This window comes from Hyperolius riggenbachi, chromosome 4 (assembly GCF_040937935.1).
Source record: "Hyperolius riggenbachi isolate aHypRig1 chromosome 4, aHypRig1.pri, whole genome shotgun sequence".
Classification (NCBI taxonomy): Eukaryota; Metazoa; Chordata; class Amphibia; order Anura; family Hyperoliidae; genus Hyperolius; species Hyperolius riggenbachi.
In genome coordinates this window covers 223144989-223170415 of record NC_090649.1, presented here as the reverse complement: position 1 = coordinate 223170415, position 25427 = coordinate 223144989, and the positions used below count along the sequence as shown (strand labels likewise).

The following is a 25427-nucleotide window of genomic DNA, read 5'->3' as shown; positions in this document are numbered from 1 at the left end:
CTCACCTTAAATGAAACAACCACTAACGCCATATAAGGTAACCACATCAACAGATCAGGTGCTTGAAATTCCCCAATCTACATGCAAGATAGCCCTGCTTAAGGTGGCCACACACCATACAATTTTTTAAATATCTGTACAATTTAAGAATTGTAATCAATTTTTCTGACTGATTGCAACATTCAAAAATGTTCATTTTTTTCCTCAATTATGATAAAAATGATTGGAAACTTAGAGAAAATTGCTAGGGTGTGTATGTTAATAAATTAACAATCCAACACACACCACACAATCTTTAGTAGAAATTGAAGAGAAATAGCTCTTCAATTTCTACTAAAGAGAAATATCTGGCATTCCGGATCGATTTAAATCGAAAAAAAAAAACGGGAAATCCGATCGGATTTTTCAGTCGAATGAAAAAAGGTTTACATTTTTTTGAGAGATACAATCGTTTTTATCGAATTACTGTAAAATCAAATAATTTTATTGTATCGTGTGTGGCCACCTTTATGTAGATGTGGTAAATCCAACTCCCAACAACTTTTATTTTGGTTTGATCAGAATGAAAAAGAGTTTACACGTTTTTTAGAGCTGTATGGCCACTGAGTATTTGCCACATTCGCAGTTCAGACAGGAAGTGGGGGAAAAATAAAAGAGACACAGACCGGAACAACATTTTATTTGTTAGAGTGGGGAAGAGAAAGGATTTTACGGTTTCTCACTTCATCTTGAAAGCTAACATTAGGGGGAGACGCATTACACCAAATAATGTCACAGGGCCAGAAAGTGGAATATTCCATAATGACAACATGGAACGCATTTAAAGGCTTCAATTCACAAAGTACCAAACGTGAAAATGAGAAACCAGTGAAGTACATTACTGACTTGTGCGGTTAATACCTTAACACACGTCAGTGTATGTCAATTCACAAAGATTACAGCATACATTAAAGCCAAGAAATATTCTCGGTATTTATCTCCAGCTTTCATCTGTCGGAAACTAGCATAACAGCATGTGATAGCTTGACAGACAGCAGAGAGCAGAAAGGAGAGTAAAGGCCTGTTTCCATTGGAGCGGAAACCGCTCCGAATCCGCAGAGTTTCCCCGCAGGCAAATCGCGCGGGGTAACTCTGCCATAGAAAACTATGGCGCTGCCTAGCGATTCGGCCGACATTGGCCACAGATTTTGCGCGGGAGGCTGCGAATCCCATTCTGGGATTCGCCTGCGATCCCGCACACCCGGAAGTGCTGCCGCGCGTCTCACTGACGCGTGCGGCAACAAGTGGAAACGGGCCCTTAATGGTAAGAGCCTCACCCTCCTGCTTCTCACCCCATTTGATCTGATGCACTGGTGGGTGGGACAGCAGATAGGCAGAGCAGCAGAAAGAGACATTCAAAGAGGCACACTTTACATGTGCAGATCTACAAAGTGATGCACAGAGAAGTGGCCTCTAGTGGCATTCATGCACATCTAATGTGATGCAGAAAGCCTTTTCCTTTCTAACAAGCTGTCACAGGACACAATATCGGCTGGTGCAGTCCTCAGAGAAGCCAACTTTGATTGGCAAATCGCGATAGGTTGGTGGCAGTGTGGACAGCGGAGCCTGACCACATATCCTGGTAAAAATCCTTTCCAGGACTACTTTCACTTTACTGCTCTTGGGCAGCATGGCTTCTGCTCCTTTCAATTTTCATGGCTTTACACTGGTGATTCTTATCACTGCTAACCTTCTTTGTGTGACTGCTCTTCTTTCTACTCTTTGTTTGTACTGTTCCTAGCACTCAGCACTTTACAGTAAATCCTTGGATTGAAAGTATTTGTTTAAGAGTGCTTTGATATACAAGCACACATTTTTGTGAAATTGTGACTTGATATACAAGCAAAGAAAAAGTATACATGCGTTAAGTCATCACAAGTGAGCCTATTACTAAGGGGCTCTTCTCCCCTTGGTGCTGCAGGACTGTACTTAATTGTACTTAATCTGAGTGTAGAAACTATGCAAAGTCACATTTCCATGAAATCCTCAAAAGTAAGGTCATTGGATAAGTTCCTTGTTAAAGCGGACCTGAACTCAGAACGTCTTCTCTGCTCTAAAAGATAAGCAACAGCATAATAACCTTTAACCACAAACATTTCTTTGTTACAGCTGATACAAATCCTAAGATAAATCTGCTCTGCTTCTACTTCCAGATTCATGGAAGCAGACATATTGTTAACCTCCTGTACTTTCAAACGACCTTATCTGCCATCTCTGCCATAGGCACTCATGTGACACAGGAGAAAGATCAGATTAAAACTTGTGATTAGACACAATTAAGGAGGAATTAAACAGGCTAAACTTTCTAAATACATACAGGGTGCATTTCTTCAGTCCTGTGCAAAAGTTCAGGTCCACTTTAAAGGTTGGGGTGAGCCAAAAGATTGCAATGATTCTGTTAGTTTTAGTGAAAGTCTTGTTTACATCTTTATTTCATACTATTTTACTTTAATGGTTTTTGGATTGTAGAACGAATCAACTGGGACTCCATTCATTCTTATGGGGAAAAATGGTTTGATATAAGAGCACTTTTGATTACAAGCATGTTTCCGGAACAAATTATGCTTGCAAACCAAGGTTCCACTGTATTCCTATTTCGGGGACGTGGCAATTTTTTATAAATCCTGAATTGGATACTATTTTCCTATGCAAATTGCCCTTTACTGTATAGTTGTTTATAGTGGATCAGTCCCCTGATGACAAACTTTCCCTAATTGCTCACCTGAAAAAATATCAAACGATGATTAACAAAAAGAAGTCCTTATTCCTGTCTCACGAAATTGCAAATGCAGCTAACAGACCTGCCCAACTCTTCCGCACGGTTGACAGTCTCTGCAATCCATCTTGCAGGAAATCCAGAATCAGACCTTCACAGGAACTGTGCGAGAAATTTGCCCACTTCATCTCAGACAAAGTCTCTTCCATACGATCTGCCATTCAATTCAGAGCCCCAGAAACCCATGCAGAGCCATATAACAGGTGCAAAAATAGCCTACCACCATGGTCTGATTTTAAAGTAATCACTGAAAAAGACATCTTGGATATCCTCTCAAACCTTCGCCAGACTACCTGCGATCTGCACCCTGGCCCCACTAAATTAATGTTGAAATGCCCTGAACTGTTTACACCGGCATTCCACAAAATAGTCAACGGCTCCTTACAAGAAGGGTGGTTTCCCTCTACTCTGAAAGAAGCAATCATCAGGCCACTACTCAAGAAATCATCCTTAGGTCTGTAACTGTTTAGAGCATCTGGGTCTGTCTCTAACCTCCCCTTTCTGGGAAAAGTTATTGAAAAGGCTGTCTACCTCCAACTTGAAGCCATGCTCTCCAGAAACAACATCCTTGACCCTCTTCAATCTGGCTTGAGGAAATATCACAACTGTGAAACAGCCCTCACCCAGATCTGCAATGATCTGCTCATTGCAAGAGACAAGGGTCAATGTTCCATCCTGATTTTGCTCGACCTCTCAGCGGCTTTTGACACAGTTGATCATGAAATCTTGCTCAACAGGCTACAAGAGTACTGTGGCATAGATGGCATTGTTCTCCGGTGGTTCAACTCCTTCCTGGCTGGCAGAACACAAAGGGTAGCCTTAGGGCCCTTCCTCTCCAACCCTGTACTACTAAAATACGGTGTACCTCAGGGCGCAATATTATCCCCCTTACTTTTCACCATATACATGCTGCCACTTGGAGAAATCATACAAAAACATGGCCTGACATATCATTGCTATGCTGATGACACCCAGCTATATTTGTCTCAAACAACACCGCTAAGGATAGGGAGCTCAGACCTGAACAACTCAAACTGTGTGCGCAGCCTGAGAGTACTGATTGATGGGAAATTAAGCTTCAGGAATCAAATCTCAGCTGTTGTGAAACATTCCTTCTTTCATCTAAGGAATATTGCAAGGATTAAACACCTAATTCCTTCAGAGGATCTTCCAACCCTAGTTCATGCCTTAGTCACATCAAGGTTAGACTACGGCAACGTCCTCTACACAGGCCTGCATAAGAAAGACTTACGTCGCCTGCAATTAGTACAGAATGCCGCCGCAAGGCTGTTAACGAGCCAACCCCGCCATTGCCACATAACACCAACCCTGTGCTCACTCCACTCGCTACCGATAAAATGGAGAATTCTGTTTAAGATTGGCTTACTGACATTCAAATCCTTGCACAATCTGGGCCCTGGATACCTGAAGGACTTGTTGCAACTGCATCACACCCCCCACAATCTTAGATCAAAAGGACGCAACACCTTGGTCACCCCCAGAGTCCACCTCAAAACCTTTGGAGACAGAGCCTTTTGTCATGCTGTCCCTACACTTTGGAACTCCCTGCCACATCCAATCAGGACAGCTCCATCCCTGGAAGCATTTTTTTTTTTTTTTTGAAGATTCTTTTTATTAATTTTCATGTTAAACAAAAACAGTTACAAACATTAACGTAACAGCCCTGAGCTCCACCACACGCAGGTGAGGAGAGAGGGAAGTAAAACACCACAAGAGTAGATAATCTAAAAATTATACACAGCACATAAAACCTCAGTGAAAATCACATGTTTAGAAAACAGGAGAGATATGTGAGGACCCGATATCCGATCCCTTATGTTTATTCATTTTCTAGGAGCCAAACAGCATTTCGTTTTCATAGAGAAGAATCAGTGAGTAGTTGAACTTGTGTCTTCGAAAGGAGGAGGAGAGCAGCTTTAAGATCAGAGTAAGGAGTTTGAGAGCAAGTTTATTCAAATTACCCAAAGGTCTACAGTATTTAAGCCTATAGGATTACGTAGTATCTTTGTTGGAGGTCCACGGTCCCCATACCTTTTTGAATTTAGATGGACATCCCCTTGCTATGTATGCAGCTTTATATAAATGAAGGGAATTATTAACTAGCTTTTTCCAATAAAGGAAAGTTGGTGGAGCAGGTTGCTTCCAGTGTAATACAATCGCTTTTCTAAAATAAAATAGTAGCAGCCCTATTAGGTATCTTTGTGATCTAGTTGGGGCGAGGGTGTGTACATTACCCAGTAAACAGGTCAATGGTTCAGGAGTAATATGGGTCTTTGTTATAGATTCAACAAATGCACATATTTCTTTCCACGCATCAACAATCAAGGGACATTCCCAGAGAATATGTGTAAAGTCAGCCTTAGCCGCACCGCAGCGCCAGCATGAGCCAGAGCCGTCTCTGTCAAATTTACTTAATTTGTATGGGGTTAAGTAGGCCTGGTGAATAATTTTAAACTGGATTAATTTATCTCTTGTTGAGATTAAGTATTCAAAGGGCTTAATCCATACATCCTCCCAATCTTCGTCATCTAAGGTAGGTATCATTGTGAGCCAGGGTTGTTTATAGACCGTTACATGAGGTTCAGTGATCAAGAGTATGCTTTGATAAATTGCTGAGAGAGCTTTGGTAAGATTCTCATTAGCTATTATGTCCTCTGTAGCAGAGGGAAGCAACTTGACCGGCTCTCGCCCAAACTGCGCCGCGAAAGCGTGCCTCAGCTGTAGATACCTAAAGAAATAGTTATTAGGTAGTGAGAAGGTGTTTTTGAGGGTATTAAAATCTATTAATTCCCTGTTTAGTATTATATGGTCTAGGCATGTTATCCCCTTCTTGATCCATATGATAGGGTCAGGAATCCTGAAGAAGTGGGGTAAGGTAGGGTTGTTCCAGAGTGGGAGCCTCGGGGATAGGGTATTACGAGAGGGGGAGAACCAACCCTGAACCATACTCCAAGCAGATATAACCACTTTCATATTAACTGTTAGAGAATATGGTGCTCGTACTCCTCTATAAAGTATTTGAGCAAGTGCCTCATATGAACCCAGGAGAGCCGCATCTAAAACCATCGATGCATTTGACTTGTCCTGAATGAGCCACCAATGAGCAGTGACAAGCTGGCTAGCAATGAAATATTTATAGAGGTCTGGGAAGGCAAGGCCCCCCTCTGTCCAGGGTCTCTGGAGCTTTTTAAGACTGAGTTTCGGAGTTTTATTGTACCAGATGAAGCTGGATAAGAGTGAATTCAGTTGTTTGAAAAAGCTTTTGTGTAGCCAGGTTGGGCAATTTCGAAAGAGATGCAGGTATTTAGGGAGGAGTTTCATTTTAATAAGATTAATTCTCCCAATCAAAGAGAGTGGGAGCCCCTGCCATCCCTGAAGCCTCTTTTTGGTGTGTTGTATCAAAGGGAGTATGTTATCTGAAAAGTAGTCAGCCGAATTGTTCGAAATGATAATGCCAAGGTATTTTGTTCTGGAGACAATTTCTAGTGGAGTTTGTACTGAAAGAGCATGGTTCAAAGGAAGTAGCTTAGACTTTCCCCAATTCACATTTAGACCAGTGTACGGGGAAAACAGTTTAAAGAGTTCCAAGACTCCTTTAATGGACTCTGTGGGGTCTTCTAAATATATCACCAGGTCATCCGCATATAGGGACACCCTCTCGTCCAGCCCCCCCACACGAAAGCCACAGATACCAGGGCGCTGGCGTAAAGCAGCAGCAATGGGCTCCATGGCCAACGCGAAGAGGGCAGGGGAGAGGGGACACCCCTGTCTAGTGCCTCTTTTCAGATGGATGTCTCTAGACAACTCTGCTCCAATCTTGATATTAGTGCAAGGGTGTCTGTATATAGTTTGAAGCCAGGAGATTAATTTAGGGCCAAAACCAAACCTAGAGAGAGCAGCCCACAGGTATTCCCACTCCACTGAATCGAAGGCCTTCTGAATATCTAAAAACGCCAACGCCCGGGGGGAGGCAATATTCTCCGAAATCTGAATGTGGGTATATATGCGCCTCAGATTAATGTCAGTAGTCTTGTGGGGCATGAAGCCTGTCTGATCTGGGTCAATAATATCTGTGATATATTTATTAATTCGGGTAGTTAGTATTTTAGTTAGAATTTTTAAGTCATTGTTGAGAAGGGAGATAGGCCTATAGGAGCTGCAGTCCAAGGGATCCTTGTCCTGTTTTAGGATGAGAATGACATGTGCCTGTGAGAAGGTGGTGGGCAATTCTCCACTACTCAAGCAATCATTGTAAGTTAGCTTTAAATGGGGGGCCAGGGTACGCATATGTTTCTTATAAAATTCAATGGGAATACCATCTGGGCCAGGAGATTTTTGGGGGGGAAAGGATAGAATTGAGTCTAGGATCTCCTCCTCCGATATCTCGGCGTCAAGAGTGGTGGAAATTTCATCCTCCAGCGTAGGTAACTGTATATTTGCTAGTAACGCAGAGAGATCCGAGGTGGTACCCATGAATTGGGAAGCATAGAGGTTCTCGTAATATTCCTGAAACCTTTTGAGGATATCCCCAGGGGACGAAAGAATGTCACCTGATTCCGATTTAATTTCAGGGATATTAGAATGTTCCAGGGGGTCACGTGCAATGTTAGCTAAGAGCTTTCCATTTTTGTCCCCTTTTTCAAACGTAACCTGCCGCCATTCTATGAAGGATGTTTTAGTAAGGTCCGTCATGTGTAGATTGAGGGTGCGTTTGCAGTGCATCATGTCTGCATAAGTGGAATCATTGGGGGTATCCGCAAAGTGTTGCGTAGCATTTTCTTCATTGTTAAGCAATGTTGTCAATGTGTTATTATATTCTTTTCTGCAGACACTGATCTGATTTATGTATTCTCCCCTAATTGTAGCCTTAAAGGCGTCCCAGGTATTCTGATTAGAGGCTGTGTTTAAGTTAATGTCCCAATATTGATTAATGGCGGTTGTAATTTTCTCTGCTATACCATCATCATTTATCCATTTCGGGTTCAATCTCCACAGTGATTTGTTGTTTAGAGCAGGTAGCGAGCATGTAATCTCTAAGGGAGCATGGTCTGAGAGACCACTGGGGAGATATGTGGCTGCAGAGACAGAGGCCAGCATTTCAGTATTGCCAAATGCCAGGTCAATTCGTGAAGCAGATTTATGGGTAGCAGAAATGTGAGAAAATGCTGTTTTTTGAGAATTTTTCCACCTCCAAATCTCTGTAAGAGATAGAGAGTCTGCCCAATTGGTTAAATCAGTGTTAGCAGTGCGTGTCTTGTTAGTGGAGTCTAGGTGCGAAGTAAGAATATCATTAAAGTCTCCTATAATAAGGAGTTTAGCAGGTAAGTATTTCTGTAGCTTAAGAGTAATTTCTTCCAAGAGAGATTGTTGCAAGGGCGGAGGAGCATATATACCCACTATACAGTATACTGTGCCACAAATTGCTAAATGCTATATAATTTATCTTCCATCTGAATCAGGAAAAGAGGTGAAGAATTTATAGGTAAGGGATTTATTAATAAGAATTGTAACCCCTCTAGCAAAAGTAGAGTAAGTGGAGTGAAAGGCCCTGTGAACCCACGGCTTGACCAGGGACTTAGCTAGGGTTCCGTCCATATGTGTCTCCTGAAGTATTAGTATATGGGGTTTGTTCTTAGAAAGGTATTGAAACATTAATGACCTTTTGAAGGGTGATCTTAAGCCTCTGATATTCCATGAGAGTATTTTTAGGGAGGTCTCCATCCTTGTAAAGGTCTTTTTATGACAATTTTAGCTCCTGAGTCCTGTAGGAGATTAGGGGTGTCAGGTAACAGTTTGCCCCACCACCAAGCATCAAGATTAATCTGCGTCATGTGTATACATTTTGCAAAATACTGAGTATTCAACATTCTTGTGGAGAGAAAAAGAAAAAAAAAAGGGAAAAATAACGTATATATACCCTACTGTGGCAATAAACGTAAACTTCAACAGTTACCACAGCTTATTCCCAAAACCCGATAAACCTGTGTTCCTGGATCAAATAAAGGGACCCAGAAGAGTAGGAATCGTAGGAAGATATCCTACTTGGGGGCGGGAGTGGAGCCGGTAAGATGGGTCCGCTGCCCAGCTACACCTAGAAAACTAGGAGGAGGTAAACCTTAAGGCACAGTGTCAGGCAACATAGGAAGCCAAGTGAGTCGGGGGGGGGGGGGGGGGGGGGGAACGAGGCAGCACAGACCACCCACCGTATTAGTGTATATAATGGAAAGCACTAGCAATATTCAATGGCTACATAGTATGGGGTATTAAGGTCTGCAAGAAGGTTTCCAGCCTCAGAAAACATTAACTCTAAGAGCCAAAATAATTTATATGCACAGCATAAATACAGTACTTAGCATTCCAATATGAAATATATATATAAGGTACTTAGGAATTTACCATGCAGTATAGTAAGTAAAAGATCCATGCAGGCAGCTTTTCAGAAAATTGCAGGGTTATGTTTATATTTCCACCTGTGTGGGCAAGTAGGGGATGATGGATAAGTTAAGCAAAATGTTGATGCCTTCTACGAGAAACAGGTTCTCTGGATAAATGTACAGCTATCATATTACGCAGCTCACCATGAGTATTCCTATGCAGAGTAGACGGAATTTTAAGCCAACACTGCCCTCTAGTGGCCAGTCTAAGCTATTACTCTTAAATCAGTAGTCTTCAGCCGAAATAACACAAACCTCCTTTACATTAATCTGCTAAATGTAAGCTGGATATCGTCTCTCTCCCACTGCAGTACCAGCTATGCAGAGTATATCAGCAGTTAGATTAGTACGCAATATGAGGAGAGAAGGCATATTATGGTAATTTTAACCTGATAAAACCTTATAGATAGTCTGTCAAACCACCAAGTCCCCCCAATATGTTAATCCCGTGACTCTCGCCCAACCATCTGTGCCAGATCAAATTATAACATAACCAGAACGTAGTTAAACCATCGCTTTAAGATTCGTTTAAAACCAAATAACATATTGCCTGGTACAAATAGATCACCCTCTGAGAAATGTATAGGATAGATCCAAGTATATAATTGCTATCCCCAGCTGCATGTTTCTACAGATTGGAGTAAGTGAGGTGTAGGAAAATACGCATATCCCATTACTTAGTGTACTAGATTGAGCCCTTAATCCTATATCGTTAGTATAGACAGTATACACTCACTGCTTATTAGGTAAAAAAAAGGGGGTAGCAGGATTAACCGTTATCCTTGCAGCCATAGCACATCTGAAACATATGTAGACATGTCATAGCACTCACTGATGTGTACATAGCTAAGTTACGAAGTGTAATACATGAGTTAGGAGATGGCATTGACATTCACGTCTGTAGGGCATGCAGCAAAAATAGTCTATTGCTTAGGACAAAGGCACTCCAAATGATAAGGAACTATAGCAGATACAAGTTAGAAGTCAGGTAGAGATCTCTATGCTTTTACAGGAGGAGCATGAGTCTGCAGCCTGTATGGCGGTTGGAAGATGAAAGGAGGAGTCTCAAAATCCCCGGCAAATATGATGAAGAAGGGTGGGTTTGAGCAGTTAAAAAAGGGCGCCTTCTGGGTATTCAGTGATAACGTCCACCATTTTAATAATAACTCATGTCTACAATATGAAAGGAGATCCTTCAGGGAAACTACAAAAAATATATATAAATCACGTATCTGTCCTCAGCCAGAAGGGCTAGTGGTGCCATTCATTAACACAAAATAAGACGTAAATAACTGCTGGCACACAAGAGCAACAGCGTTTATGCAGAAAAGCAAGTACAGGGTGAAATAGCCAGGCAATAAAACATAGATAACAAAGTTACTTAGCTGGGAGGGATTCCAGCCACTTCAGTGCCTCATTAGGGGTTTCAAAGAAGAGAGTATTATCTCCCTCCTGCACCCGGAGCTTAGCTGGAAACAGCATGGCATATGTGAGCTGTCTTTCACGGAGTTTGATCTTCACCTGCTGAAAGGACTGTCGTTGACGCTGTGTCTCTACAGTGTAGTCTGGGAAGATCATTAGCTTGGAATTTTGATAGAGCAGTTCCCCCGCTTCTCTTGATGCAGATAAGATCGCATCCCTGTCTTTGAAGTTTAGCAGTTTGAAAATTACTGCTCTCGGCAGTGCTCCAGGAGGATTCTTTTTGGTTGCCATGCGGTGGGCTCTCTCTATTACAAAGAAGGGAGAGAAAGTAGAAGCAGGCAGGAGCTGTTTGAGGAGATTTTCAAGAAAAGAAATCATGTCGGATCCCTCAGCTTTCTCAGGTATGCCTAGGATTCTTAAATTATTCCCCCGGTTCCTGTTTTCTGCGTCAATAGCCCGGTTTTCAAGTTGAGAGAGACGTTTCTGCATGCCAGGGATAGCTATCCTGTGTGTCTGCACAGTGTCTTCAAGGTCGGAGGTGCGCTGCTCCAGCTCCTTTGTTCTTCCTCTGATTTTAGCCAGATCACTTCTAAGCAGCCCCAGACCTGCCTCCATACTATCAATCTTTTTGGTGAGAGTCGACTGGCATGTTTTAATGGCGTCTAGGAGTTCAGCTGAGCTAGGCATAGAGGGTTCTTCTGCCACGTGGTCTGCCATCTGATCTCCTTCTCTGTTCTGCTTGCCCCTTGTTGCCGGTTTTTGTTGAGCCAGAGTGCTAGGAAATTCTTCCGGGGCTTCACTAACCTCCTCTTTATCTTTATTCTTTGAGCCTTTTGGTGGCATATCTGGGTATGGATGATACCTGCGGGGAGATCTCTGAGAACGGGCAGGACCGCCTGTAGTATCCCAGCACTGTGAGGTGGAAGCCTGGCTGGGATCAGCTTCCCTTTCCCTCTCGAGCGGCGGCTCACACCACGAATCCAGTGTGTGTTAGTGAGACAGGAGTGAGTCAGCAAGGATTTGCGGCTTCAGCTATGTTAAATATGCAGCATAAATCAGCTAGGGTGCCGCCAGGCAGCGGAGCTCCAAGAGATGCGTCCTTCTAGATCACCATCCTGGCCACGCCCCCCTTTCCCTGGAAGCATTTAAGCCTAAACTGAAAACCTACCTCTTTAGTCTGGCATTCATGAACATCTGACTGATCTCCTCTGTAACATAACCCAGCCTGCAACCCTGTATTAATCTGAGACACAACTATGCGCTTTGAGTCCTATGGGAGAAAAGCGCTTTACAAATGTTATTGTATTGTATCTAACATTTGCACGCATCTGATTTAACACTATTCCTGCTAAGGTTGCTCTGCCATTGTTATTTTTTACTGTTTGCATATATTTGATATTTTTTGATACCCTGCCCTAATGGTTCTGTGGATGTTTTTAATTGTGTGACTCAAACAATGTATTATTACTTAACAATATATCCTGATCTGGTGCGGTTCTGTGAGGTTATTCTGTTTCTTTGGGCAGAGCGCAGTGATGAGCTCTCGTCAGCTTAGCATCAAAATCTACACCTACGCTGCGGTGCATCCCAATGCACAGGTATGAAAGGCCCCACAGACTTTCACTGCCGAGCGATACCATGCGGTAATGCAACGCAATGAAAAAACCCGAGTGTGATAGCAGCCTAAAGAACTCCCTATTGCTTTTGCATTGTTGAGGATTCCACTGTCAGAACACTGACCAACAATACTGTGCAAAGCAGGGTTGCAAAGGGAAGTTCACTAACAGAGGTCAATGAGATGCAAGTACCGTATTTTTTTCGGACCATAAGACGCATAAGACCATAAGAAGTCACTGCGTCTTATGGTACGGATGCTAGATACCAGGTAGAAATCCCCGCATGGTAACTCAATTTCCTGGCACCCCTGTGTGTCCCCGCTGCAATTACCTTAGGTCTAATGTAGTGACTAGACTATATACTATGTACAGCGCTGCGGAAGATGTCGCGCTATATAAATACTAAATAATAATAATAATAATAATAATAATAATAATAATGTGTCCGCCTGTGTCCCCGCAGTAGTTACACTACTTTTCAGGTGCACCTCTATGCCCAGTGTCCTCAATTGTGCCCCATGTCCTCTTATGTGCCTGCCCGTGTCCCACGGCAATTACTTCTCAGGGGTCGCATTTCCAAGTGTATTCTTGTGCCCGCTCGTAGTCCGTTAACTCGTCCCCCTCTGTCTCCTGTCCCTGTGGATCTGGTGGGCCATGTGCAGGCTGAGGCTTATCGCTAAATGACGGTACAGTGCGGCGATGTGAAGCGGTAAGCCGCCGGGTGGTCCATGCGTGCAGCCGATGCTCTCTATTCCTTCTCTTCTGCATATGTCACCAACGCGGAAGTGAAGGGAGGGAGAGCATCGGCTGCACGCATGGACCACCCGGTGGCTTACCGCTTCACATCGCTGCACTGTACTGTCATTTAGCGGTAAGCCCCAGCCTGCAGCGGGCCCACCAGATCCACGGAGACAGAGGGAGACGAGTCAACGGACTATGAGCGGGCACAAGAATACACTTGGAAACTCAACCCCTTAGAGGTAATTGCCGCGGGAAACAGGCAGGCACAATTGAGGACATGGGGCATAGAGGGGCACATATGAGGACACTGGGGGCACATGAGGACACAGAAGGGTACATATGGGGGCACATGAGGACACAGAAGGGTACTTATGAAGGCACAGAGGGGAACATATGAAGGCACAGAGGGGTACATATGAAGGCACAGAGGGTATGAGGGCACATGAGGAAACAAGGGACACGTAAGAAGACACAGGGGGCACATATGAACACACAGAGGGGTACATATGAGGACATAGGGGGAACTTAAGAGGACAAAGAGGGGCATGTTAGAGGACACAGGAGCACATATGAGGACATGGGGGACACGTAAGAAGACACAGGGCACTTAAGAGGACAGAGAGGGGCATTTAAGAGGACACAGGGGACATAGGTCACACAGGGAGACAGAGGGGGACACAATGGAGACACTAAAAGTCCAAGGGGGACACAATGGAGACACTAAAGGTACAAAGGGGACACAAGAGGTACAAGGGGGACATAATTGAGGGGAGAAGAAGATCCACAAGATGCCTCTGCACCATGGATGCACCAGGTTTAGTATTCTATTTTTCCCTGTTTTTTGCCCTTTAAACCTAGGTGCGTCTTATGGTTCGGAGCGTCTTATGGTCCGAAAAATACGGTAATTCCAAATTGCACTGCACAGCAGTGAGGCTGAAGTTTAAATAGAAGTAATTAACACAAATAACTTGGGAACAATGGCATCATGGCGATTTCAGCGATTACACTTTTGGACCACTGTAAAAGTCTATTGCTGAGCAGTTTTATAACCAGTACTTCACTGTAATTCTTTAACATTCAACATTTCAGTAAAATAGCACATCTTAAAAATCCACTGCTTTTTTTATACAGCCCTGAAGAAAAAGAAAAATACAATGTTTCCAAAAAAGAGATGCGTACCTCAGGTGGTACAATGCTCTACTACGTCTTTATTTCTGCTAAAACAGATTTAAATTAGGCTTCCTTCCAACATTCCACTTTTTACTCAAACCATTGTAAGAAATAAACGGCCACAGCAGCAATTACACAAACATATCTTACCAATGCCGTCGGGTAAAATCTCAATTAAATTCTGTGATACAAGTAGATCTGTTAGTGAAACCAAACCGCTGATCTCCTCGGGAAGTCTTTCCACCTTGTTCTCAGACACGTCCAAACAAAGCAAATTTTTCAGGCTCCCAATTTCCTACAAATCCATGAACAAGAAAAAACAAGTCTAAACAAGTGATCGTTACAGATTAAAATAATGCCATACTATTTTTGTCTAAACCTTAGCTGGAAAAAAGGATATTAGGAACATCTGTGCAAGAAGCCTGATCCTGTATATGAAGATATTCACTTACAAAGAAAAACAAAAATAAAAATTTGCTTTCCTAAAACAGAAAGAATTTGCGATAATTCAGGTTGGAGTGAGCTCGAGATGTCTCCCAGAGCACCACTGCTGAATATATGCAAATTAACCATTGTACCCTTCGAAGCTAAACACACCTCCAGAACCGCTGGAATGCAATGATGTGTCAGCTTGTTAATTTGTACAGAGCCATAATAATCCAACATGCATACAGACTGTTTCGGATTGTTTGATCCTCATCAGTGCATGGCATGGATTAATCTGGCTCTATGGAGTAGGGCTTGTAAACCGAGAGGTACAGACTAACCAGCAAGCTCATGGTGACCCAGAACTCATTGGAGTGTGTAAGGGACTACAATGGTCCTAAAAGCCCCCTTACTAAGATGTTAAGAAAAACACTTACAAAGACACACCAGAGGAACATGCATGGACACTCACAGAACCTTTGAGTGTTTTTTCATGCTAACACATACCTTTTCTTAGCAAAGCTACAGGTTTCTTCACTAGATATTTAGTGCTTTCACTGTGAAGTTTTTCTTTGAGCTTTTGTTAAGGCAACATAACACTTGAGTGTTATGCTGGGAATACTTTTTTCGCGTTCGATTATCTGCGCAATTAGCTATTCGATTCTCTCCTCGATTCGCTTATCTTCCGCTCGTTTTTCTTATGTTTTTTTCTATTCACTTCTATGAGAAATCGAGCAGAACAAAATCGAGAGGAGAATCAGACATGCCGGAATTTTATCATCGAAGGAATCTATCGGAACGATTCTTCGCAAAAAACGTAACGTGTATTCCCAGCATTAAAGTTTGCTTTAAAATACTGTGGAAAAAGAATGGCGTGTCAGCAGTCCATGGTGTCCTATGCAGGACACTGGACTGGTCAAGTGATCTCTTGAATTTCAGAGGTGTGATTGTTTCCTTCAATTTTAAATATGAGGTTACCTTTGTCAAATCAACAGGACAAACTATAAAACTTCTTAGAACTTATTTATTTATTTATTTATTTGTTGTATTTATAAAGCGCCAACATATTACGCAGCGCTGGACATTAATTTAGGTTACAGACAATATTTAGGGGTGACAAACAGCAATATGACAATACAGGAATACAAGAAAACCAGATCACACAGCACAGTATGAGTACCAGGTAATGCTTAGTCAGTCACTGGATGGGAGCATGGAGTTAAGCAAGTTAGGTTCACTCAAATGCATAGCATGGGTGCACAGTAATGGAGGTGCATGATCAGGTAGGACACAAAAGGAGTGAGGACCCTGCCCAAAGGCTTACAGTCTAGAGGGAGAGGTAGGGACACGAGAGGTAGGGGACCAGAGTTCGGCTGTGGGTTTAGAGCAATTGTGAGGGGTGGTAGGCAAGAGTGAAAAGGTGAGTTTTGAGGGCCTTCTTGAAGGTGTTGAAGGAGGGGGCTGCCCTAATGGGTGGAGGTAGGGAGTTCCATAGTGTCGGAGCGGCTCTTGAGAAGTCTTGGAGGCGTGCATGGGACTGGGTGATGCGGGGGACGGTCAGGCGAAGTTCATTGGAGGAGCGGAGTGAGCGGCTTGGTGTGTATCTCTGAGTAAGATCAGAAATGTAGGTTGGACAGGTTTTGTGGATGGATTTGTAGGTCAGACACAATGGGCTCAATTCTGGTAGCTATGTGAGGTAAATATGTTTTTGTAGGTAAAATACCTCATGAGGTATTTTCCTCTTCTGTTATCAATTCTAAAAGATTTTTCTCGATTTCCGAACATGAGGTAAAACGGGAGGTAAAACATGAGGTAAAACGGGAGGTAAAAGCATAGAGTGAGGTAAAACATGAGGTATTTCAGTGGTAAGCATGCAGCAAATAAGTAATAGGCCTCGATTCATAAAAGTGCTGTCGGGAAGGTAACGTTGAGCGGGGAAACACCGCTGTCGGTATTTCCGCCTTCAGGGTGGTAATTCATAACAATTTTGCTAGTTGTGACAGGCGTGCGGAGATATTCCGCTGTAGGCAGGCGTTAGGCTGTCGGGAGACATGCGGAAACAGGAGAAGCAGGCGGAATCCCTCCGTGCGGTGTTCTCTCTGCAGCTGCTTGGGAGGTCTGTCCCATTCACTGCAATGTATTCCGCACGCTTCTCGCCACATCAGAGGTAGCGGTAATACCCGTCCGCATACCGCTACCTCTAATCTTTATGAATTGACTACTTGTTACTTTTGCTATGATAATCACCGCGCAAGGCAGTGATTTATCACTCTGCTCGCGAAAGTCGGCTTTTCATGCGGAAAAAGCCTTTATGAATAAAGATTCTGCTGTGTGGTCGGTAAAGTGTGCCGTTTTCAGCATTCCCGCATGCGGGAATGCTTTATGAATCGAGGCCATAGTCTTTAATTGTCTTCCATAAGTTAGGATAGTCTTTGGAAGATGTTTTTTTTTTTTTTTTGAGGGAAGGTGTATTTGATTATGTAGCAACCTATGAAATGTAAATTTATAGGCATCCATTATAAAAAGAAATGCAGGTCATTTACCTTTAGAGGCTTTAGAGGGGTGGGGGGCGTAGGAGCACTTTTAGAGGCTGAGGGTGTGAGTACTTTTACTTTTAGAGGCTGGGGGTCTGGAGGGGGGTTACAGCACTTTTAGGCCTCTTTTCCACGAACTGTTGAGCTGTGTGTTCGGCAAGCAGCTACCTGGCAGCAGTGAGCAGTTACCAGGCAGCAACAAGCAGTTATCAGGCAGCAGTGAGCAGTTGTGAGAGTTTAAGAGGCATTTCACTGCCTATCAACAGTTCATGGAAAAGAGGTCTTACTTTTAGAGGCTGCTGGGGGGGACCTCGGAGCACTTTTAACCAGAAGAGGAAGGGGGGGGGGGGGAAAATCGGTGTTTGCTGCAGTTTTACTTAATTTTTAAAAAAATAGAGGCTGTGGGTTGGAGCAATTTTACTTTTTTTTCCAACCAGAGGTTGGGGAATGGCAATGTTGAGGGAGGGGTGCGGCAGACGAAGGATTGTACAGGGTTTGGAGCACTTTTTATTTTTTAAAACAAAATGGAAGCTGGGGGGGGGGGTCAGGATTCGTTGGTCAGATCACTTTTACTTATTTCAGCAAAATATGGGGGTCCTGAACACAGAACAAGCTGAAAAGGCTCCATGTTATGTGACAGATATCACAATTCTGTCACAGCACTAAATTTATCATGTGGTAGAGGTAGGTCTAATTATGTGAGGTAAAAGACATGCAAACACGCCCCTTATTTCTCTTCAGAATTCAAGTGTGAGGTATTTCACTTCTAAATACCACACGTTTTTAGTCGAAAATTACCACATGAATTACCTCATGAAATTACATGAGGTAAAACTTTACTTAAACTACCGGAATTCAAAAGTTGATTTACCTCATGAGGTAAACCCAATTCCATGAGGTAATTATTTACTAAACGCTACCAGAATTGAGCCCAATATCTTGAATCTGATTCTGGATTGGATAGGAAGCCAGTGGAGGGATTCACGGAGGGGAGCCGCCCTGGTGGAGCGATGGGAGGAGTGGATAATCCTGGCAGCCGCATTCATGATGGACTGCAGTGGGGCTATTCGGGTCTTAGGGAGTCCAGACAGAAGGGCATTGCAGTAGTCGAGGTGGGAAATTATGAGGGCATGGATGAGGAGTTTGGTGGTGGCAGGGGTCAGGAAAGGGCGAATCTTACAGATGTTACGAAGGTGGAAGTTGCAGGACTTGGGATATATGCGGACTAGATCAAGAGACAATAAAAGAGGTCTAGTACTTATACCTTAGATATTATTAAAGAGACTCAGTAAAAAAAAAGGATGACATTTTTGTTACAATCTTACAAGTTCCTAAACCTATTCTAATGTGCTTACTGCAGCACTTTCTACTATCACCATCTCTGTAATAAATCAACTTATCTTTCCCCTGTCGGATCTGTCGCCCTGTGTCTGGAAGGCTGCCAACTCTTCAGTGTTGTTGATCTGTTATGCACGCCCTCCCTCCACGCCCCTCTATGCACACTCCCGTGTGTGTTTACATTAGGCAGGGTCTCTGCTCTCTTGTCAGTGAGAGAAGAGAGCTACCTTTTACAAGCTGGATAAATCGTCCTCTGTTAGGCTGTGAAAGGAGCTGGGCTGTCACATACTGAGGAATTACAGACATAGATGAAGGTCCATTACCATAGTGTCCAGACATGATGAGCTTATTTGGATTTGTAGTCCTTTTGCGTTTACAAAAATCTTTCCAAGACAGAAAATACAAATGTAAACTATCTCCACTTCTCCCAAAAAAAAACCAAAATTCTTACTAAATGAGCTCTGAATAATTAAAGTATTTCATAAACTTTATTAAATTGATTACTTTGTTTCTCGGGTCTCTGCTCTGCGTGTTTCAATGGGCATACGTGTCATTCGCCGCCGGTAAGTTGAGCGCAGGACGAGCCGAATGACGGCTCTCCCTGCTGCCGCTAAACTCCCCCGCAGCGTTAAATATGTAATTTGGGATCTGGCGCCGGATTCCCGAATTACTCTTGCGCTGAGATCCGTGCGCCAAAGTTACCTGCTTTGTTCACTGGGACTTGCTTTTGCTGTAAGCAAGAGCACAATGATTACTACAGATCCGGTACTTTTACAGACAATATTCCTCCTCTCTGGAGAATACGTTTGTCATCGCAGTAAACCCAGCAAGGCAGTTCAGGGGTGAAGCAGTTCAGGGCGAATAAGTTTTATTTTGTGCAGACATTTGAACCAACAGAGATGTTCCCTGCCTTGAACACCAAGCAGAATATGATTTCCATGGTTTCCAGCAAGTTATCAAAAAAAAGTTAGGCATCTACAGAGTGATCATCTTGCTACAACAGCATCTGTTAGGAGGTGGGATATAATAGGCAGCAAAAGAAGAGTCAAGCTCTTGAAAGTGATGTGTTCAAAGCAGGAAAAATAGCCAAACATAACAGAGATTTTGACAAAGGTTAAATTGCAATTGCTAGATTGACCTGATTTTAAGTATACTGAGGTTAATACATCCCAAAATTGGCCCAAGAAAAGACAATCAAGAATCAGGGGCACCCAAAGCTTAAAAATATTAAGGGAAGCAAAAGATTGTCAGCGTGGTCTAATCCCATAGAACACTTGATAAACCTAGTGCTGGCAATGAGAGAAAGATGTGAAAACACTACACCTGCAGCTATATGCGTATGGGGCTGAGTAGTCCCTAACCGGTTAGAGGGGTCCCCAAACTTTTTCGGTAAAGGGCCTGGTCAATATACTTCAGGCTGCTGGGGGGCCAGAATATACATAAAATGATGCTGCAAAGCATTACATTGAGTCTAGGTATTAATTCCCTCAATCATGCCCGGAGGAGAACTCCCAGCAGCAGCCATTCAGTCATGCGGAACCCGAAGAACGTCTTTGCGCACCAGACAGTGAAGCATACCCAGGTGACAACCTGCCATCTAGTTGGATAGCAGTGTCACCTGATGCAGAATTGGATGCCAGTGAATTACTGCTTGCTAGCTTCTACAGTATGTGGATGGGTGGTGCCAGCACTGCTATTCTATATGCGGGCCGCCAATATTTAGTGGTGCAGTGGGCCGCATCTATAAGTTATACATTGTGTTTGTGGGCCAGTGAAAAAGCCTTGGGGGGCCGCATTCGCAGTTTGAGGACCACTGCGTTAGATCATCCTTATAGACTTCTGTCCACCATCAGATGCACCTTTAATGAGTCCCTGATTGTTAAAACGTGTTTGCTATGAGCTGAAAAGGTATTTTACCAATAAGATGCGAAACATCTTTCATTTGAAAACTCAGAAGAGTTCACCAAATTAAGACCAAGGAGACAAAAATAAAAAACTGGCAGTGGAAATCAGCTACAGAAAAGTAGTAAGGCGCATTGCACATGGGCAGCTGCAGGGAGTGCATTCACCATATGTCAGCTGCTCTCGTGCACCAGCCAGATGCTTGCTACTGCTCAGCACAGACAATGGACAGGCCCCGCCACATGCATAGCTCCCAACTGTCACTCTTTTGGAGGGACAGTCCCTTCTTGGAAACCCTGTCTCTGTCTCTGTTTCTTCCTCATGTGTCCCGCTTTCAGGACTGATGTACAGATATGAATATATGCATTTTTCCACTAAAAAATGTGTTTGACTCTAAACTTTATCCCCATCCTTTAAATTGATTTATTTCTTAATTTCAAATGTAAATATGAAGGAAAATGAACAAGGATAGAAAGGACTAGTGTGGTCTGAATTCTAAAACATATTCTTCTTATGAAATCCTTATGATATGCGTGACTAGGGGTGTGCGGGGGGTGTTATTAGGTGTGTGGTAGGGACGTGGCTTCAGTGTCCCTCTTTCTTATTTCAAAAAGTTGAGAAGTATAAAGTTGCATCTTACCATGGCCGCAGAGGCAACATGAGTTTCTTTCTGCTCTCTGGTAACCACACTGTGTGTTAAACGCTGACAAATATGGGGTTACAAGCAATGCCTCTCAGCTGCATTTCAGATTGTTAACTAAATAGCATATTGTCGTGTATTGGAGATCTTAAAGAGACTGAAGCGAGTGTTAAGTCATGTTATTACTGTAAAGGACTATAGATAGTGCTAAACCGCCGCATCCTTGCGGCAAAATGGTTTACACCCCCCAAATCCCCACTGAAGGCAGAGCTTTGAGCTGCAGCTCTGCCTCCATGCACGTCAATCGCCGCACGGATCTCCGCCTCTCCCCCGCCCCTCTCTGTGAAGGAAGATTGAGAGGGGTGGGAAGAAGCGGCGATCAGTGGGGATTGACGCGCTAAGAGGCAGAGCTACTGCGCTGAGCTCTGCCTCATCAGGAGGCGCTCCACCGAGTTTGCAGAGGGGATTTGGGGGGTATAAACCCTTCGTTTTGCCGCAGGGATGCGGCGATTTAGCACTATCTATAGTCCTTTACAGTAATGACATGCTTTAAGACTCGCTTCAAAGTCTCTTTAAGTGCTGATGTCTACATTCTTATTGTTTAAGAATATGCCTACATCTCAGACTCACTATGCACATAAACACTATTTGTGTGGATGTTCAATCTAAAAGATGGCTGGGAGCAGGAATAAAGTAGGATGGGAGCAACAATGTCAGTGGGGAAGCTTATTTTGCAGCTAGTCAGTGCTGGTATTAATGTGTTAGTGTACTTGCAAAATATTAAAATGAGGCTCTGATCAATAATGCAATGTACTTGCATTGCTGATCTAGCCATTTAAAGGTCAACTAAAGTTAGAAGAATATGGAGGCTGCCATATTTATTTCCTTGTAAACAATACTAGTTGTCTGGCAGCCCTGCTGATCTATTTGGCTGCATCAGTGCTTGAATATCACCAGAAACAAGCATGCAGCTAATCTTGTCAGATCTGATAACATCAGAAACATCTGATCTGTATATGCTTGTTTAGGGTCTATGGCTAAAAGCAGGGCTGTGGAGTCGGTACAAAAATCTTCAGACTCCAACTCAGACTCCTCAGTTTATGAAATCACTGACTCAGACTCCAACTCCGGGTACCCAAAATGGCTCAGACTCAGACTCCGGCTCCATAGTCTAATACTTACCAGGGCTGTGGATTTTGTAGAAAAATCATCCGACTCCCGACTCCTCAGTTTATGAAATCACTCCGTCTCTGGGTACCCAAAATTGCTCTGACTCCTCGACTCTGACTCCAAAGCCCTGGCTAAAAGTGTTAGAGGCAGAGAGGATCAGCAGGATAGCCAGGCAACTGGTATTGCTTAAAAGGAAATAAATATGGAAGCGTTCATATCCCTCTCACTTCAGTTTAGTTTAAAGTACAAGCATACCACTCCAATTGTTTTGGTTGGGTGGGGCATCAGTAGCCCTGCAACATCTGCACAGTATTGATTAAGCATTATGTTTTCATAATAAATTTGAAATAAGTCATGAGAAAAGGACATAACCAAATATGAATATTTTGGGAAAATGTTTTAATTTATTTTTCTGCAGCCCAACTAAAACTGAAGAAAAAAAATATTCCAAGTATTTTGTAGCTAAATATCTCTTGTTCTTTTTTTCTTTTCAACATTTCCTTCTCTTCCCTTCACGTGGACTCTTTTCAGCACTACGCTTCTCAATAGCCAACAACCACCATACAGGGAAATCCGTCAGCACTACTAGTTCATAGCCTTAATCCACAAAAGTGGGAAACGTCCTGTTTTAGAGACTCTCTTTACTTCACTTTTTTTCAGCTCTTTTTACTCTACTCCATTTCTATAGTATTTGGCAAAATAAGCAGTTATATTTAACCACTTCCCAACTGAGGGGTTTTCCCCCTTGACCACCAGAGCAATTCACCTTTCAGCGCTCCTTCCATTCGTCTATAACTTTATCATTACTTATCACAATGACAAACTATATCTTGTTTTTTTCGCCACCAATTAGGCTTTCTTTAGGTGGGACATTATGCCAAGAATTATTTTATTGTAAATGTGTTTTAATGGGAAAATAGGAAAAAATGTGGGGAAAAAATGTATTATTTTTCACTTTTCGGCCTTTATAGTTTTTAAATAATGCATGCTACTGTAATTAAAACCCATGAAATGTATTTGCCTATTTGTCCCGATTATAAAACCGTTTAAATTATGTCCCTATCACAATGTTTGGCGACAATATTTTATTTGGAAATAAAGATGCATTTTTTTCAGTTTTGCGTCCATCCCTAATTACAAGCCCATAGTTTATAAAGTAACAGTGTTATACCCTCTTGACATAAATATTTAAAAAGTTCAGTCCCTAAGGTAACTATTTATGTATTTTTTTTTAATTGTAATTTTTTTTTTTAATTACAATGTGGGAGGTAAGGAGTTAATTTTTTGTGTAAAACTAATGTATTTGTATGTGAAGAATGCTTTAGGGTGTAGTTTTACTATTTAACCAAAAGATGGCAACAGTAACTTTTTGTTTAATGCGACCTGTAAGCATCCTTCCGGACGCTTGCAGGAAGTACTAGGAGGCTGGGAAAGTTTTTTTTCCCCTTCACAATGATCGTGCTGCTTATCGAAAAAGCAGCGGATCATTGCGGGGCTTAGAGCAACGACCGGTAATGGATTTTCCCGTTCATTGATCTCCGGGCGAGCGGCCGGGGGCATGTTTATGAGCGGGAGTGCGCTAGAGCGAGCGGGAGCGCGGAAAGTACGGATTTCTCCGTCCCTGGTGGTGAAAGGATGGAAAAAGGGACGGAGAAATTCGTACGCGTGGGGGTAAAGTGGTTAAACAAAAATACCAACTATGAGGCAAGTTTATATCCGACAACTGGAGATCCATAATGAAGCCTAACTCTAAGTCTGTATCAGGCCAACAGATGCTGCTGATATTTGAAAAGGGAAAAAAAAACAAAGTAACTTTTTTAAGTAAATGGATAACTGGATGCTGAACTTTCCAAATCTTTTTGCTAGAAACGTTTTTAAAGTAGTCCAGAAAATGCTGTGAACAAGTAGCAAAGCACAGAGCCGTGTGTGTGCGTAATTTCTGCCTGATCACCAGACAGCTGTGTTGTTGGGAAAAGTAATTTTAAAAAAGAATTGAGGTGAGGAAGCTGCATTCCGAAGCCTAACTTGAGTTTTGTGTACTGTTATAGCTGAAGCAGTATTAGTCAGACAAGACCATGCATTGGTGGCAGCGCTGGTACCTCGGCGCAAATCTATACCACATATTTATCGAGATAAATTTCATTTTTTGTACAAAAATATAGGCACCAATAGCTGCTTAAACCAGCTAAGATCTTTTAAGCGGTATCGTCACCATAAAAATCAAATTTCAACAGCAACTGGTCTGAGTGTATTAAGTGATAAAGATACTAAGCCTGCATTCAAAACTTTCAAAACTTTTTCTGCTGTTCTGATTTGGAGTTATCACATACTTAACCTCCCTGGCGTTCTATTAAGATCGCCAGGGTGGCTGCGGGAGGGTTTTTTTTTTTTATAAAAAAAAAAAACTATTACATGCAGCCAACTGAAAGTTGGCTGCATGAAAGCCCACTAGAGGGCGCTCCCGGTGCGTACTTCTGATCGCCTCCGGCGATCAGAAGTAACATGGAAAGCCGCAATGAGTGGCCTTCCTTGTTTCGCTTTCCTCGTCGCCATGGAGACGAGCGGAGTGACGTCACGGACGTCAGCCGCCTCCGATCCAGCCCTTAGCGCTGGCCTGAACTATTTGCTCCGGCTGCGCTGGGCTCGGGCGGCTGGGGTGACCCTCTTTCGCCGCTGCACGCGGCGGATCGCGGCGGCGATCAGGTAGCACACGCGGCTGGCAAAGTGCCGGCTGTGTGTGCACCTTTTTATTTGAACAAAATCGGCCCAGCAGGGCCTGAGCGGCACCCTCCGGCAGTAATGGACGTGCTGAGCTCGTCCATACTGCTTAGGAGGTTAAGGAGCACTGGCCCTTTAGTAGTCGTGCCAAAGAATTGCATGCTGGGGGTTCTTTTTTTCTATAATCTATTCCTCCTCTTCCTTTTATTTCCCTGCCAGCTGCTTATCTGAAACCTAATCCCCTACTCAATTGTGTTTACAAGCAAGGCTGAGGCGACTCAGCGATTGGAGGAGACAAGAAAAAAAGTAAAGGGCAGAAATGACATCACAAGCTAGCCTTAACTGTGGGCAAAAGACATGGCCCCCACCAGGAACATAATTCTCGTCATTTACTATATAACCTTCACTGAAATCAAAACGTGGACAGTATAATACATGTGTTATGTAAGTAGATCAAGTATTTATCTACTTATATATACT

The 25427-nt window shown here is 43.0% G+C and overlaps 1 protein-coding gene across 1 annotated transcript in view; it reads right to left on the bottom strand.

Moving 5' to 3' along the window:
• The window catches only part of LRRC1 (leucine rich repeat containing 1), a 297188-nt gene that overhangs the window by 74655 nt on the left and 197106 nt on the right, over positions 1–25427 (bottom strand). Inside the window, exon 8 of the mRNA XM_068281386.1 lies at positions 14370–14514. Coding sequence (XP_068137487.1) covers positions 14370–14514 — 145 coding nt within the window. The remainder of the gene's footprint in view (positions 1–14369; positions 14515–25427) is intronic.